We start from the raw sequence: 18,570 nt of genomic DNA, 5'->3' as shown, positions 1-18,570 counted from the left end.
GTTTGAGCTGGCATGTCTACTCTCATCTTCTCCCGCCCCTGGAGTGATATTTACACATGTGCTCCCTGGTTCTCTGGCCTTCATACTGAATTACACCTGGGCCTCCAGCTTGCAGGTGGCAGATCAAGGGATTTCTTAGCCTCCAGGACCATGTGAGCTGATAATAAATCATATATATATGGATATTGGTTCTGCCTCTCTGGAAAATCGTAATATACCACCTATGCTTTTAATTAAGAACTCACTTCTAAAAGTTTAAATACCTACCCACCATGCATCAGGCACTCTGCTAAGTGCTGGAAGGAGAAGTTTTAATAAGACATGGTACGTAACACCAATTCTTACGGTGCTACCAGAGAGTACAGTGTTCTCGGCATTGCCTCATCTGTAAGTGCAAGTTTTCCTTTAATCCAGAGGTTTTCAGCCTTGGCTGGACATTGGAATCACCCAGAGAGATTCACACATCTGACTCCTTGGCCCCACCTCCAGACTTTGTGATTTGATTGGTCTGGGATATACCTTGGGTGTCAGAATTTTTAAATACAAGAAAAGTGTGCTAATCACTCATTACTGTGATTTAGCTGTTGATATAAACCATTTCCTTTTAGTCATAATTTATAACTTTCTCATTTTCAAACGTAACGTGATGTAGTTAATGGCACATAAGATATAAAACAGATTATTTAAAGGAATATTAAAAGTTGGAAATTTCAAGAGAAGAAATATGCCAAACCTGTGATAAAGGAATTGCTACAACTGAGGATAAGATCTAGCCCTGAGTTTTTCAGATCAAATGTATAGAGGTGAGCAGGGTTATCACAGGTGAACAAAGTGTTCTCATAGTCAATAAAAGGAAGCCTATGAGGGAAAAAAGAACAACCCAAAAGGTTATCTTCTGTCAGCTCTAACAGGACAGGTAAAAGATATTTGGATACACAAGAGCAGAACCCACAAATGCACAAATGCTCTGTGACTTTTCAACAGCCAGGCTGCTCCCAGTTCAGCTCTTAGCCAATTTGAAAGTCAGCCCCGTTTTCCCCAAGGTCTGCTGGCTTCCCTGGATGACCCTCCTCTAAGGCAGCCTCGAAGCAGGCTAGGAGGGATTGTCATCCAGCTGTCTCGGGAAACGGTTTTGCCACGGCCCACGCAAGGGAGACGAGCCAGCTCCCCACAGGACTCACTGCCTCCCTGTCACAGAGAGAGCTCTGTTGGGCTGAGATGCTATTTGAAGTACACAAGGCCCAGCACCTGGGACCTTTGGTTTGAGTTCACTCTTCTTCAGCTAAAAGCCTCAGTGGAGACAGACTGCCCTGCTAAGGCAGCGAGAGCTGCCCTTTGGACACCCTGATCCAGACATCCGGGAGAAGGCTGGAGGGGGACTTACGGAGGGTTGTCACATTTCCTCTGCCGGAAGCGGGCTCCCGTCCCACACGTGCGGCTGCACATGCTCCAGGCGCCCCAGGGGCTCCAGTCTCCGTCCACGTGCTCTGGGATGGGTGTCTTGCTCACACACTCCCCCGCGCGGCACCACTGAAACACAGCAGGGCGGCAAAGCTGCTCACTCATGGGTAACTGATCCCTTCCACATGAGAAAACACCATGCCCCCCAAAGACCCCGATTTTTATAATTTACACAAAAGCAGACTATTTGGGGGTATGTACATTTGCTAACTTGGGTAACATTCCTTCCGTATCCAACCTGACACCTCTAAGGCTCTGGGATTTTGCCCTAAACGTAGTGATGTGTCCAGTGCAGGTTCTCAAAACTCCCACAAGAAAAGGATGACTGCACGGGCTCATGGAGAGACTTCACCTTCTGCAAACTGTTTAGTGTGAGCCTCTTTCTGGAAGCCAGTATTTCCTGGCTCTGTAGTTTTGAACTTCAGATTTGGGATTGGCGCTGGGAGATGACACAGCTGGGGCCATGTGAGAGAACCATGGCTCTTTCTGAGGATAAGAGAAAGCCAATCCTTGAAAATAATTTCCCACAGTGTGCAGCACAACCCCTGGGGCACAAGATGTGATTAAACAGTCGTAATTATAGCCTCTCTTTCAGTTCTTTCAGTAAGACTAAAGAGAAAGCCTCAGACTGTGGCGGCTGGCCCTGACCACCTCTAACACTTCCATCTCTCCTGTTAAAGAAAATCGGTGTGAAGGCGGGTGCACTTCACCTCTAGCACCATTCTCATTAAAATCATCTTATGACAGGGATTTGTGCATGGCAAGTAATTCTGTTTTTCCATTTACGGTCTGCTGATATAAACATTTTAAGTAAATTCACTCATGTAACAAAAGGAGTTAATTTAATAAAAATACTGAGTAAATGATTATTGTATAAGAGGAAAAGGAGAGTGGTGAATGTGTCCCTCCCTGCCTGAAGTGGGCTCCAGGGCATTTCTGGGGTGGCCCGGGGCATGTCAGGGGCTCCTGAGTGCACTTTTCAGAAGAGGTATCAGTGTGCAGGGGACTTGGGACTGGCTGCCTGCTAGGCGCAATGGGAAGTGGGGTTACCTTGTCTGCCCCACACTCTGTGCCATCCAGGGGAGGGTCCAGTTTGGTCTTGCAGGACGTATCTCCTTCCACCAGGCACCACAGTCCAGCGCACATCAGATGCTGCTGACAAGGAAAGGAACGTGACTGCCGAGAACTCTGCACTCAGGTCATAGCAGGGTCAGAGGCGGGGCCCCCTGACGGGTTTGGATTTGGGATATGAAACAGGAGGGGAGGAGGAAGGGTCATGAATCTGCATGTCAAAAAAATAGATGCTTCATTTCAACTAGATCATTTAGCTCGACAAAATTCCGTGCATTTACTTCTAGGAGGGCGGGTCTCATGGGGGTTGAGCTCAGCAGTTCCTGAACTAGCTATTGAGGGCCTAGGAGGTGTCTGGCACAGGCTGGAGTCTGGAAGCTCTTAACAAGTAGACACACTCAATGTAGGAAGGTATTAATACAAGGCAGACTCCCACACGTCACACAGAGCACACAGGAAAAGAACTGCAGCAACCAAGCCTCCTCAGGGCCGGCTGGCTCTGGAGCAGAGGCTGGTGCAGCAGCTGTGTGACCTCAGGAGACAGAGTCCAGCAGGCGATGTAGGCTCAGGGCCGCCCTGGGCTTAAAGAGGCAAGCTTCAGTCCTCCCCAAGGTCACCTGCTTTCTAGCTCAGCTGAGCCACGTGTGACTTCTTAGAGTATTGCAGCTACAGAAATGTCTTACCATCCATGAATATATAATGAAAATAATTCTGCTGAAACAGGAACAGGCATTTAAAAGCACAGACTCCCATTTGTATTAACCAGACACAAGAAAGTGCTCCGAAGAAGACAATTTATCAAAACAACTGAAACAGGCATAGGCCAGTGTTCTCCCTGTCTGCCTTGGTCTCCCCTGCAGGACAACGTCTGCATGACCTGCTGCCTCCCTGACTTCCTGTTTGTTAGGAGCTATCCTCTGGCTATGGAGCAATCTCGACCACAAGGGATGGAGAACACCTGTCCCCTGGGTGAGAGGCTCCAAGGGTCCCAGGGGTGGCTTGCTGTCCACACATCAGTGCACCTTGCCTGAGTCCCTCCTCACTTTCCTGCCCCCTCAAGGGCGTCCTGGGATCACTTCCCAGATAAACTCCTTGCACCCAAACCCTCGCCTTGCGGTCTGAAAATTGAGAACAGATGTACTGAAGGCTCTTGAAAGATGCAGTACTTCCACGATGTCAGAGCCAGTCAGGGCGACAAGGTCTGCGGGGAGTGGGAGAAGTCCCCTTCAGGGACCTGACCCAAGAGGCACACCTTGGGCAGGGTGACAGTTAAGGGTCCCCTTGCGGGCTCGCCAGGGTGTGGGGGCTCAGTACAGGGGCCGGCTGTTCCAAGTAATCGTGAACATCTGCTCAGAGGAGAGTGCGACTGTGCTGTCCAAAGTCAGAAAATGTTTAGATGTTGAAAGGACAGAAAAAAAGGAGCAAAGGGAGGGAAGGCAGAGCCGCGGGGCTTGACAATGAGCTCAGAGCAGCCCACGGCCCTTTCTCATTTTTCAACTATGTCGGAGCTGCTCTGTGACCTTAAAGATGCTGATGAGTTGAGCGGAATTTTGCACATTTGGGTTCAGAAAAGCCCCCACATTCCCATCATTGTCTGCCCCTCAGTGGAGCAGTAACAGGATGAGCGGCTGGAGCTCAGCACTGGCTGGTCCCATAAAGACTGACAGCATCTCGTTAAATGTGTGATCTCGTGCACTTTGATCTGAGAGCTCTTCCAGAGGGTGGTGTCAGTTTGTGGACATGTGTTCATGAGACAAGGCGGGCTCAGGAGGTGAATTTATGGGGTAAGAGTGTTTGGGATTAGGAGACCAAACTGCCCCTTAGGAGAGAGAGGAAGACTGGTGCAAACTGTTTATTATGCAATTTATAGACAGTTTAATCTTAACTTTTCCAATCATCAGAGCAAAAGGAGAATGAGGTCAGGCAAAGATTTCTTAAATAGAACACAAAAAGTATAAAATATAAGGGAAAGAAACGGATGAATTTAAAAACTATATTAAGTATTAAAATGAGCTGGGGTAGGGAGATGTTAAAATAAATAACTTGTGTTTATCAAAAACAACTGTAAGAAAGTGAGAGATGTTTGCAATGGGAGAAAGATTTGTAAGGCACAGAACCAACAAAGATTTGTATCCAGAATATACATAAAACAAAAGCCAAAAACTCCCACTGATCAATCAAGAAAAAGGCCCAACAGAAAATGAGCAGAAGATTTGAGTAAACATTTTACATAAAAGGATCTATACACATATAGGATGGACAGAAAATACAAAAGGATGCTTGATTTCATTAGTCATCAGAGAAAATCAAATTAAAACCAACCAGCTAAAAAACGAAAACAAAATAAACCAAAAACCCCAACCAGCTACCTCTTCACATCCACCAAAATGGCTAGAGTAAAAGACCTGGAGACTACCAGGTGTCAGCAAGGATGCGATGCAATGAAAACTCTCATCAACTGATGAGATTCTTAGTTCTGTAACTGTGGAAAACTCTTTGGCAGTATTTACTAAAGGTAAAGAGAAGAATATTCTAATACCCAGCAATTCTACTCCAAGGTATGTATCAAACAGAAACGTGTGTGTATGTCCACCAAAAACACTGTCAAGAATGTTCACAGCCACAGTATCTGCATTAGTTCCCAAGATGGAAACAACCCAAACACCTGTCAAGGCAGAACAGACAAATAAGGGTCTATTAGAACAATGGGACACTATTAGATCTCAACATGAAGTTCAAAATGACTAAGAGAAAACTATAGTGTTGGGAGTCAGGTTAAAAACAGACAAGGAGGATGAGCAGGAAAAAAATGACTTTAGAGCTACAGCCTCTGACCTCAGCTTGGCCACCAGCATTGCTCTGTGTGCCCAAGCCAAGCAATCACCCTCTGTGATTCCTTTTCACAGCTGGACAAATGGGGTGGACCACACCATGACTGTCACTGTGATGCCTTCTAGATGGACAGAAGGCATGCTTTACAAATGCAAAATGCTCTGACATCTGTGAGCCTGAGGCTCACAACAGCCCTGGAGGCAAGTATGACAGAGCTTTCTCTCTGTTTTCCCACTTTCCCCTTCTTTTTCTCTTTTTAGTAGATGGGATTATTATTCTTAAGGCCTGCAATAATTAGTAGTAAGCATTACGGGTTCACTCTGGGAGGCCAGGTCAAGATGCAGACAGAATACAGTTGATTTTCAATGTGTTAGTTTCAGGTGTATAGTAATCAGTTATACATATATATACTCTTTTTAAGATGCTTTTCCCATATAGGTTGGACTTTCCCAATGGCTCAGTGGGGGAATAATCAGCCTGCAATGCGAGAGACACAGGAGCCATGGTGCTGGGGTCCAGCCCCCGTGGATCCAGGGAATTCGAAGGGTGGATGGCGTTGGCGTGAGAAAAATTTATTTATTGACCGATATAAGATTAGACTAAGAAACTATAGTGTAGTAGGAAGATTAAGTGGAGGAAGAGGGCTGAATAGCTTGGGTTATGCGGAAGACCAATAAAATTCCAGACAAGGAATTTGCACCATCTACGCTGGGCCACCGGTGCTCGCTTGAATATCTAAGGGTGCCTCACCTCAGGCTCCCTTTTGTGCGGGTCTTAACAGCCAGGGCAAGTAAGTAGACTTGGCGGGCTTCCGCGCCCCAGGTGGAGATTCAGCCTGAAATTAAAGTAAAGAGTGGAGGAAGGGAAAGGGAGAGAAGAAGAGAGACAGAGACACGGGGGGGAGTCAGATTCCCAAGAAACCAGGCCGAGAGACTAGTCCAAGAAACTGGTCCCATCCTTTATTGTTCAGAAGGCCTTTTATACTTTTGATAAAACATGGAGATCAATGGGTAACACAAAATTATGGAGCGTTCGCAACCCAGACTCTTTCCATATATCATTTTGTATACAAAAGGTCTCAGGTGATTTACATTATCTTCTGGCCAATTGTTAACACTTTTTGGCTCTCTTCCTTAATGAATGTTAATTTTGTTTCCTCTGAAGTGTTTTTCTTTAATCTACATCTCCTTAAAGGGCTAAAGTTACCTCTCTATAGAACAAAGGTGCAGTGGGTTATAACAAAGAAGGTACTTAACTCAAAGATCTAATGTTGCTAATACCAGGTCTACTACTTGTTTTTCTATATACCAACTATATCTAAAAATAAAGGATATGAAAATTTAGCAGCAAGCATTGGCTCAACAAATGAAACCTTTAATCAGTCCTATTCTAAAGATTTTGACTCCTCGGAAGCCCCTACATTCCTAGGATGTTTTAAGCTTCCTGTGCCTCCTTCGGTCAGGAGGCCTCAAACAATCACACGTGCAGCTGAGTCCTGCAGGCAGGCTAGAAAGCCATCAGAGGGGTATTTGGATTGAAACACTCTTTCAAATGCAGAAGACTAAAGCCCTGAATTGACTTTTTCCAGAGAATGTCAGAAGAGTGGAAAAGCAGAGCACAAAAACCGGCAGATTTTTGTTGGGGTACATGCCTAGGAATTTCCAGAGGGGCCCCTGAAGTCTGAGTACGCCTTGCGTATGTCAGCTTCCTTCCTCATGACCTTGTCACGGGCGGGATTCCTCACACTGGCTCCCGGCACCATGGATTCAATCCCTGTGTCGAGAAGATCCCCCTGGAGGAGGAAATGACAACCCATCCCAGTATTCTTGCCTGGAAAATCCCATAGTCTGAGGATCCTGGTGGGCTACAGTCCAAAGAGGTCACAAAAGAGTTAAACACAACTGAGACCGTACAGATCAGTACAGAGTACTGAGTAGAGCTCCCTGTGCTACACAGCGGGTCTTTATTAGTCATCTATTTTATATATAGGAGTGTGTATAATCTTTCCCAACTTGACCATCCCCACTTTTGCCCCCTCGTGACCATAAGTTTGTTTTCTACACTTGCGACTCTATTTCTGTTATATAAATAAATTCACTTGCACCGTTTTTTAGATTCACATATACAGTGATGTCACATGATATCTGTCTTTTTCTGACTTACTTCACTCAGTATGACAACCTTTAGGTCCATCCATGTTGCTGCAAATGGTATTATTATTTTTTTTAATGACTGAGTAGTATTCCACTGTATATAAGTTCCACATCTTCTTTATTCATTCCTCTGCTGATGGACATTTAGGTTGCTCCATGCCCTGGTTACTGTAAAGAGGGCTGCAGTAAGCACTGGGGTGCATGTATCTTTTCAAATTATGGTTTTCCCTAGACATATGCTCAGGAGCGGGGCTGCTGGATCGTATGGTCATTCTATACTCAGTTTTTAAAGGGAACTCCCGATTGTTCTCCATTATGGTTATACCAGTTTACATTCCCACCAACAATGTAAAAAGGTTCCCTTTTCTCTACACTCTCCAGTATTTATTGCTTGTAGATGTTTTGATGATGATTTTCTGATTAGTGTGAGATAATACTTCATTGTAGTTTTGATTTGCATTTCTCTAATAATCAGTGATACATTATATGTTAGTCACTCATTCGTGTCCAACTCTTTGCGACCCCATGGATGGTACCCTGCCAGGCTCCTCTGTTCATGGAATTCTCCAGGCAAGAATACTGGAGTGGATCGGCATTCTCTTCAGAGGATCTTCCGGACCCAGGAATTGAACCCAGGTCTCCTGCATTGCAGGCAGATACTTTACCTTCTAAGTCACCAGGGAAGCCCAATAATTAGTGATGTTGAGCATCTTTTCATGTGCCTTTTGGCCATCTGTATGTCTTTTTTGGCAAAATGTCTAGTTAGATCTTCTGCCCTTTTTTTGCTTGGGTTGTTTGTTTTTTTGATATTGAGCTGTGTGAGCTATTTGTATATTTCCCACTTTTCCAATGAAGAGGTAGACATTTGCAGACTTTAAGGGCCCTGAGCTGGGTCAGAAACACAGGACTGGGAATTCACTTATCAAGATTTATATTCTCATTCTTGACCAGTGTGGTGCCTACACAGGTGCATTCACCTTATAAAAGCTAATCAAGCCCTAAACTTAGGGATTTGTGTACTTTTCTGTATGCATATTATAATTCAATAAGACTATTACATAAATAAATAAACACTTAGACTGGTGATGGAAGGTTATCTGGACTTATCACATGGAGAAGCAGGTAAATCAGAGCTTCACAAGGAAATACAAATAAACCATATGTGCTGGAAGTCATATCTCAAAGCTGGAAAGAGACTCTAAATGTTGAGCAGTCCTTGTAAGTTGGGACACACACATACACACACACTCTCTCTCTCTCTCTCTCTCTCTCTTCTCATAAGGAGAGTTCCTGCTAGGATGAAACCAGGATGTTCCTGACATGAACATCCTATAAATAGCTGGTCCAGGAATAACTCAGAGTGAACAATAGTAGGTAAGAAGCAGTACAGGATATAACTAAGATACTACAAATAAAAACTCCTAGAGGAGAACATAGGCAAAACACTCTCAGACATAAATCACAGCAGGATCCTCTATGATCCACCTCCCAGAATTCTGGAAATAAAAGCAAAAATAAACAAATGGGATCTAATTAAAATTAAAAGCTTCTGCACAACAAAGGAAAATATAAGCAAGGTGAAAAGACAGCCTTCTGAATGGGAGAAAATAATAGCAAATGAAGCAACTGACAAACAACTAATCTCAAAAATATACAAGCAACTTCTGCAGCTCAACTCCAGAAAAATAAACGACCCTATCAAAAAATGGGTCAAAGAACTAAATAGACATTTCTCCAAAGAAGACATACGGATGGCTAACAAACACATGAAAAGATGCTCAACATCACTCATTATTAGAGAAATGCAAATCAAAACCACAATGAGGTACCACTTCACACCAGTCAGAATGGCTGCGATCCAAAAATCTGCAAGCAATAAATGCTGGAGAGGGTGTGGAGAAAAGGGAACCCTCCTACACTGTTGGTGGGAATGCAAACTAGTACAGCCACTATGGAGAACAGTGTGGAGATTCCTTAAAAAATTGCAAATAGAACTCCCTTATGACCCAGCAATCCCACTTCTGGGCATACACACCGAGGAAACCAGAATTGAAAGAGACACATGTACCCCAATGTTCATCGCAGCACTGTTTATAATAGCCAGGACATGGAAACAACCTAGATGTCCATCAGCAGATGAATGGATAAGAAAGCTGTGGTTCATATACACAATGGAGTATTACTCAGCTGTTAAAAAGAATTTATTTGAATCAGTTCTGATGAGATGGATGAAACTGGAGCCGATTATACAGAGTGAAGTAAGCCAGAAAGAAAAACACCAATACAGTATACTAACACATATATATGGAATTTAGGAAGATGGCAATGACGACCCTGTATGCAAGACAGGGAAAGAGACACAGATGTGTATAACGGACTTTTGGACTCAGAGGGAGAGGGAGAGGGTGGGATGATTTGGGAGAATGACATTCTAACATGTATACTATCATGTGAATTGAATTGCCAGTCTATGTCTGACGCAGGATGCAGCATGCTTGGGGCTGGTGCATGGGGATGACCCAGAAGGATGTTATGGGGAGGGAGGTGGGAGGGGGTTCATGTTTGGGAATGCATGTAAGAATTAAAGTTTTTAAAATTTAAAAAATAAAAAACTAATTAAAAAAAAATTAAAAAAAAAGAGAGAAAAAGCAGGAGGGAGAAAGCAGATGAAGAATACTCATCAGACAATATGATCATGGAATGGCTACAATCAATTAATGTCCAACCATAGTACTATTAAAGTTTTAAAAACACAGTAGTTGTGCCTTTTTTAAATTTGCATTTGCAAAATGCCAATACACAAGAACTCAGGAAAAAGATGGTCTTGTCAAAGGAGATAAAATATGAGCTATTAGAACCTGATCAAGAAATGTAAGAGAAAACAAAGTCAGATGACCAACGATGACCACATTGAAAGCGGCATGAAGAAGAGACATGCCACCGAGCACACAGGGAGGTACACAGAGCTAATGACTGAGAAAAAGTGAATAGAATGGAATAGAAATGAACGAGCAATTTTTAAAAAGTAAGAGGAAACAACAGATACGGAAGACACACAAAGGAGAGCTGACATAAGCATAAGTGGGAGGCAGGGAGGAGGGGCTTTCTCTTCTCTACTTTCCCAATGAAGAGGCAGATGATTATCGAGGTCAAGGACCCCCAGCTGGGTCAGGAGCATGGGACTGCTAAAGAGTAGAACTAAAGTAATACAACAGGAAAGGTATTTGAATATAAATTCAAGATCTATCCTTAAATGAAAGAAGATCTCAGTCTCAGATTGAAAGACAAAGCTCTGTTTCAGGAAAAAAGGCGAAGAATGATGAATACAGAGGCAAGTCCTAATAAAGTTGATCTCAGAGATAAAGCAAAATTACTTTTAGGCAGACAGAGACTCTTCCTCACCCTCCCAAAGAGGGAGCCGTTCACAGATACTGGATGAAGATATTAGGCTAAATGCCCATTCCTCTATAGCAGCATTCACTGCCAAGAGGCAGTAAAGCAATGCTTAGACAAACACAAAGAACAAATTCAGCCCAAGAAGTGTCTAATAACTAAACATCTGCTCAAATATTTAGGTAACTGGAAAACATTTTTGAACATATAAAGAGTTAAGTCCTCTTTTGGAAAAAATACTAGAGGATGAACTTCACTCAACAAAGACATTAATGGAAAACTCATGAGAAAAGGATTGGAAGTAAACATTGATAAAACCATTGAAGGAAACCAATGGAGGACTAAAGCTGGAGAACAGAATGCAGATACAAACCCAGGTGAGGCAGAAAAAAATGGATAAAAACAGGCTGGAAAAGAAGGTACAGAGGGGTGGGGGCAATAGGAGATTGTCCATATCTCCCAATTTTGTCAACTTTTCTAGCTGGGAAAGGAGCAAAACATAAGAGATAAACATAATAACTGAGATATAAGAATTTTAAGGGCTTCCCTAGTGGCTCAGTTGGTAAAAAATCTGCCTGCAAGGCAGGAGACCTGGGTTTAATCCTCAGGCCAGGTAGATCTCCTGGAGAAGGAAATGGCAACCCACTCTGGTACTCTTGCCTGGAGAATTCCATAGACAGAGGAGCTGGGCAGGCTATAGTCCGTAGGATTACAGAGTTGGACATGACTATGTGACTTATAAGACTTATAAGTGAACTTATAAGAATTTTAAAGGTAAAATGTTAGCCACTAATAAAAATAATAAAATTGAGTGGTGGAAGGAATGGAAAGGAGGTGGAAAGGCACTGATTTCATCATGTTCATGGAGTGAGGAAACAGAAACTCTAAAAAGAAGTGTGCCTGAGGCACTTTTGCTTCCAGCAAATGTCAGAATAGATACCCTGTGGGAGGCAGGGCTGTTCCTCCACTATACAAATATAAGTATTGTAGTAAAACATAACTCTTACTGCTGAGCTCATTAGAAGTAAAAAGAATTAGTCAAGGAAGCAAACACAGAATACACACACGATTATTTATACATACAAACATACTCCAATCCATGGTTATACATAGTTACAAACATATTCCAATCCGTGGTAAGCACATACAAGGGGTGTGCTGCCCTGAGGCCCAGCTCTAATCTTCACACTAGACTTGGGAGAATAAGTTCTGGACTGGTGGCAAGGTCACAAGATCTACTTGAGATACCCAGATTACACCAGGGAATCTGGAAGAGTATTAACCAGTCCAAAAGGATTAGTGGCCTTTCCTGGCTTTGGTTGAGATAAATATAAATTCTCCCTGAAGGAAACAACTATCACTCAGGCTCTCAGAATTTCCTGGTTACCTTCAATAAAGGTAAACTCACAGTCAAGGATAGAAACATGAGTGACAGCAGAAACAATAAGCAAAAGATTTAAATTCTCAAAGTGTTTATATACTAGAATTATCAGATGCTGAATATACAATCAGTTCAGTTCAGTCACTCAGTCGTGTCCAACTCTCTGTGACCCCATGGACTGCAGCACGCCAGGCTTCCCTGTCCCTCACCAACTCCCAGAGTTTACTCAAACTCATGTCCATTGACCCGGTGATGCCATCCAACCATCTCATCCTCTGTCGTCCCCTTCTCCTCCCATCTTCAATCTTTCCCAGTATCAGGGTCTTTTCCAATGAGTCAGTTGTTTGTATAGAGACTATATATTAACTCTCTATAAAATATCTTAAAAAAATAGAAGATGAGATCACATAAACAAGCTAGCAGCAAGATACTATTGAATATGATCAGGCAAATTTGGGGGAAAAAACTAGAAAAAAATTTTTGAAAGTCAAATATATTAAGAAACTTGTAAGATCTACATAAAAAAAAAACTTTAAAATTCCCCCAAGGAGGGATAGATTCCTTTACATCCTGAGTGGATGTAAAGGAACAGTATATATAAAACTATATATTTTCCCTAAGTTAATCTATAAAATAATGTAACAACTTAAAATACCAATGTAATTTAGAACTATAAAAGCAGTTTCTAAAGACCACATGGAAAAACAAACAAGAAATAACAGCCAGTAAAATTTTGAAACAGCATATGTTTAGTGTATTAAAATATTTTATAAAGTTACAGTCATGTAAATATTAAGAAGCATATGATTACATTAGTAGAACAGACTGGAAAATCCAGAAATATTTTTAAAATATAAGATACGCAGAAATGTATATTATAAAGATAGTATTTCAAATTTATGGGGAGAAATGAATTATTCAATAAATAGTATGGAGCACCTGAGTAGCTATCTGGAAGCAAAGTGAGGTTAGACCCCTACCTCACACCTTACACTAAAATAAATGATCACTGGATAGGATTTAAACATAAAAATTAAATAATAAAAATACTAGAAGTCATGAAAATTAAACTTATTTATAGTTTAGGAGTGGGAAGGACCTTTCTAAACATAGTTTAAAACCCAGAAGCCTTAAAAGGAGATTTATATATTTCACTTTAGACACACACACACACCTTCTGCCTGACATAAAATAAGATAAAGTAAAACACAAACTGAAAAATAGACCATTTGCAACTCATATTTCAGCTAAAGCACCAATTTCCTTAATAATTAAAACTTCCAACAAATTACTTAAAAAAATCAACAATCCAATATAAAAAAAGGTTTCAGAAAACAGTTCACAGAAAAGAGCACACACCTGACTTTTCCATATATGAAGAGATACTCGAATTTATTATGAGAGAAATGCCTTTCAACTCGCAACAAGCTCATTTCTTGAATGTTCAGACTGACACAGCTCAGACAGCCTAGGAGAAGGTGTGGGGATCCGGTGGTCCTCAGAGAGGCCAGGGAAGAGACCAGAGAGCTAAATTATCTTAACAGAGAGCCAGGACATCACTTGCCATATTCCTCCCCACCCTTGTGAAGTTTTTCCTGCTCTTGTGCATTCCCCCCAGGAAGAACCCATCAGGGCTCTAAGAGAGTTCCCACCTAACTGGTCCTGAGGGTGACAGGTCCAGGGGTCTCACCCCCCACCCTCCAGCTCTCCCTCCTGAGCTCCTGGGGAGCAGCAGCTGTGTCTGCCTCCTCATATCATTAGCACACAACTGGCAGCACAGGGTACAGACACAAAGACCATGTGCTGAATGAGTGCACGAATGAACAAACAGATTCACTTGCCAAGCAATGCAAGGCTCAAGCAGAGAGAGAGAAAGGTGACACGTTCTAAGAATTTACCTAGCCCAGGCATGAGGCTAAGAGCCCCACCAGGACTTCTCATTACTACTCACGCAATGCCATGAGACAGAAACTGTCACCACTCACATTTTGCGAAGAGGAAATAGAATGAAGCGACTCGCCTAAACTGCAGGGCTAGGATCTGTCCTGACCCCAGAACACACTCTTATCCATTGGTTACACTGCCCATGGGTCCCCGATCTCCTCTCCCCACTTCCCAGGGTCTAGCATCTGTTAGCTCACTGGCCACATTTAAGGTTTGGTGAAAGTCTACTGAGAACATTTTGCTGCACAATTCCTCAAGGTGCTACATGACAAATAAGCCTGGGCAGAGCTTCCTTGGAATACCACGGAAACACGTGGAAGACCTGAGTGTCCCAGGAGAAGGACACTCCTGCTCACGCCTTCAAGGCTTTGTCCTTTTCTGCACCTGGCGGTGTCCCTCGTAGGCCATTCTGACCCTCTCCATGCACTGTTTGGAGAGGAGCTCTGGCTCAGAACAATAATGAATGGGAAGGTTATGTAAAAACCCTCAGAAATGTGTTGCTGATAACACAAGCCAAAAGGGAGATAAAATGAAATTCTAAGAGCTGGATGAAAAAAATTACTCATCCAAAATTTCCACACATACTACTTACGGTTTGAAGCCTTCCCCCAGGCCGGCGTGCCAGCCCCACTTCTGGAAGGCTGGTCACCTCCTCTGTGTTCCCAAAGTTGCAGAGGCTGTCACCTGGCTGGGGACACCTAGGGTGGGGGCCACTGGGAGAGGCCAGGGCCGGGGCACCAGGCACTGAACTGGCAAGGAGGGCAGGCAAGAAGTGAAGGATAACACACAACTTGCTAAGTCTGGAGAGCACTTTGAGGAGGCAGTCCACTGCTTGCATTCAAACACTTCTGGAAAATTGGGGCCATCTGTTGCCAAAGTTCAACAGTTTTGAGAGAGGCGGCAGACGCTGGGCAGGAAGCTGAGACTGAGGCAGGCAAGACGGCTTTCAACCTGGCGCCCAGCCCAGCGTCCTACCATGGGGCCCTGTCTGCCTGAGAGCGGCAGGGCAAGGCTCCTGTTCTGCCAGCCATCACCTGAACCCTCAACCCCGGCCAGGTACGCCGGCATGAAGGGGGCAGGTTTCACCTAGATCAGCCGTTCCAGATCAGGCTGAGCATAAGACTCCCTGGGGAAGCTGAATAAAAGGAAACAGCTGAAGGCCATCCCCCAGCGATCCTAACAGAGAAGATCCGGAGTGGGGCACATATACTGACGTTCTTACCTGCAGGAGATGCCAATGATCCACCAGGGTTAGAAATAACCAGCATCACAGAAAAGAATATTGTTGGTTCCAAGGTGGAATCCCGACACCCTGTGCTCTCTGCCCACCACAGGGATTTCCATCCATCAAGATGACCATGAGAATCTCCCTGGGACTCAGGGAAGGACAGAAGGAGGCTTCCCAGTCTGGGCGCTGGAAGCACACCGAGAGAGAGAGATGCTGGACCCTGGAGAGCAGCTCCTAGAGGTCACAGGCTCCCGGGATGAAAGGAGGAGTGGTGAGGACAGATGCAGAAGAAGACCAGCCAGTGAGACTGTCAGCTAAACAACATCTCCTCTACCACTGACTCTAGGAAATGAGTTGATGGAAAAAAACAATATAGCTAATGCTTATTGAGCATCTACTATGTGCTAAGGGCTCCAGTTAATTTGTTCCTTAACCCTCATAACAACCCTATGCTGTGTAAGTAGAATTATTTTTCTCATTTTGCAGATTAGAAAACTGAGGCATAGAGAGACCATAAGCATGACTGCAAAACTCATCTTAACCACTGTGTGATATGGACAGCAGCTCCACCCTGTGCTGAATGAAGGCCAAGAGAATTAAATGGAAAAGAGCAAAGGAGCAAACATTAGGTAGAAAAGAATGCATGACTCTCTAATGACACCATTCTAGACACTGTTGCCTCCTTGCAACAACTGGCTCACAACTTCCATGCTCAATATATATATATATATATATATATATATATATTTTTTTTAATAGTGGAATATGCACATCTCAGTCCTTTGTGAGATGGACTCACAAGATGGACCCAACACCATCACACGTTGGGACACCCCTGCTCAAGTCAACCAGTGAGGCCGCTGTGCATCACTTCCCGACACCTTCCTTTCCCTGTGGGGCAGTCAGGCATGGACTTGGAGCAGCAGTGGTGCAATGTGTTGCTGAGATACAGAAAAGGTGGAAGGATGCACCTTTCAACTGAGAATCTCTAGGAACCAGGTGAGGGGTGGGGGCAGATAAATTCCTCTTTTAAGACTTTTGGGTACTAAATAGAATGTTATAATATATAATAAATATATAATAATAAAAATTCCTCTTTTATGTTGAAATGGGGTGAGGGCTTTGTGAGGCCACGATCATTGGCAGAACGATGCCCTAACTCCCCACTCTTCCTTTCAGCTGACAGTCCTATTCTGGCCTTCTCACCCTTGTTTCACCTGGCAGCATATCTGAGTTTAAATAGCTTTAAGGTCTTGCTAAATAATGACTTTGTAAGTAACTTTGCTGACAGAGACAGGAGGAACTTGTAATCATAAAAAAAAGATGGATTGGGCTAATTGCATAAAGTTCATTTCCCCTTTCTAATAAATATTTACCATCCAATGTTTATAACTTTTATGTTTGGACTTTCTTGAAATGCTTTATTGAATTAAAAACATCACATTACCATTGGCTAAAAGAGGAGACAGCTATATTTGCCAATAACTTCTGCAACAAATGCCAGCTATTGATGCCAATTTTTTTTCTTTTGGTAGTTCATATTTCCACAGACAGCTTTGAGCCTTACAATACCCGTATTCTGCAGACAGACATGAAAGATGCAATGGTGATGGTGTGGGGATCTCCAGGGCCCTAGAAATGAAAATGGACTCTATTTTAATTTTTCTTCATTCCCTGATGGAAACGTTTAAGAAAGCAGAAATATTTTAAGCCAGGCTGCTCCCAAAGCAACTGTAGCAATGTTTTTCCAAAGTTACCCTACACCCTTGGGGAAGGAAGTGGCTCTTAATTCTGATTGGTCTTAAAATGGCTACGAATTTTGAATGTCAAAAGAAGAACATTCCATGGAAGTCCAATCAGAAGGATATTCTGTATTGGAAATTCCATCTAAAGAAGAGGAACAGTCAAAGAAAAGCAGTTCATCCCTCAGTGGGTAAATTCTGACTGGTCACTGCCTAGCACTAAGCAATTGGCCTTGTGCTCTGAGGCACAGGGTGGAGCCTGTGAACCCTTCTTGGAATAATACTTGTCAGTGCATGATTATAAAATACATAAAGTTAGCAATCAAACAATTAAGTTCAAAAGTAATTCAAAATACAAATTTGTGATATAGCAAGTGAAATATGTGCTTCCTTGTCAACACATTACATAAGAAGATCTGGCCTTAGATCTAGTAACCATTAAAATTTTGAAGCAATCATGAGCATAAATGATACTTCCAAACAACTGCTAGAACAGTCATGCAGTTTAAGAAGTATCTGTGGTTCCTGATCACATGATGTCACAGGTACTGCTGAGACTCCTGTGGCTTATCACTGACTCTCATAATCAAAGGAAATACTCATTTTGGTTACAGACTGGAGAAAAAAGAGATGTGATCTTTTCCCTATCCTATTTACAAATCCTCTGAAAGCCATCAGCAGACCCTAGCTCAGAACCCTAAGCGAAGTCGCTCAGTCGTGTTTGACTCTTTGCGACCCCATGGACTGTAGCCCACCAGGCTCCTCCATCCATGGAATTTTCTAGGCAAGAGTACTGGAGTGGGTTGCCATTTCCTTCTCCAGGGGATCTTCCCAACCCAGGGATTGAACCCGGGTCTCCCGCATTGTGGGCAGACGCTTTACTGTCTGAGCCATCAGGGAATCCCACACAATAACGAAGGAGCGTCCATGAGAGTGTGATCCCCTGAGCCCGTAGCCTCTACCTTCCTCCAAGGACAAGATTTCGTTCCTTATAAGAGGCAGCAGCAAAATAAGAACTGCCCACCAGTAGTCACGGTGGTTAGTACTCTTCTCAAAATATAATCTATCCAGTTTCTTTTCTCCTTATTTTTATGGTCTGCTTTCCAGAAAAAGAAAATGTTCAACTCCTGAAACGCTGATGGGTCTCGTCGTTTGATTCCCCTGGCAGCGTCCATGCTGTTACACTGCATTAGTATTGTCTTTTTTTGTAATAGGCTTAAAGTTCTAGAAAATTTTAAGACAAAAGATTCACACATATGCATTCACACACAGCCCACTTGTCTCATTAATGTTTCTGTGCTTTTCCAAGTTACCCACTGAAGGCTCATGTAGGAATGCAAGCTACGTTCCTTGCCAAGGAAGTCC

At 43.1% G+C, this 18,570-nt stretch overlaps 1 protein-coding gene across 4 annotated transcripts in view; it reads right to left on the bottom strand.

Annotated features, from left to right (window-relative positions):
• Positions 1–18,570, bottom strand: part of ADAMTS17 (ADAM metallopeptidase with thrombospondin type 1 motif 17) — a 392,113-nt gene that overhangs the window by 143,177 nt on the left and 230,366 nt on the right. For 2 of the 4 annotated variants that reach the window (XM_042235032.1, XM_042235035.1), the window contains exons 11-12: positions 2,512–2,616; positions 1,385–1,530 (exon numbers count right to left, since the gene is read on the bottom strand). In XM_042235032.1, coding sequence (XP_042090966.1) covers positions 1,385–1,530; positions 2,512–2,616 — 251 coding nt within the window. The remainder of the gene's footprint in view (positions 1–1,384; positions 1,531–2,511; positions 2,617–18,570) is intronic. The other 2 variants (XM_042235033.1, XM_015101860.3) reach the window with 1 other exon arrangement.

Source organism: Ovis aries, chromosome 18, assembly GCF_016772045.2.
Source record: "Ovis aries strain OAR_USU_Benz2616 breed Rambouillet chromosome 18, ARS-UI_Ramb_v3.0, whole genome shotgun sequence".
Taxonomy (NCBI): Eukaryota; Metazoa; Chordata; class Mammalia; order Artiodactyla; family Bovidae; genus Ovis; species Ovis aries.
The sequence above is the reverse complement of the archived record's forward strand: the minus strand, read 5'-3'. Positions and strand labels throughout refer to the sequence as shown.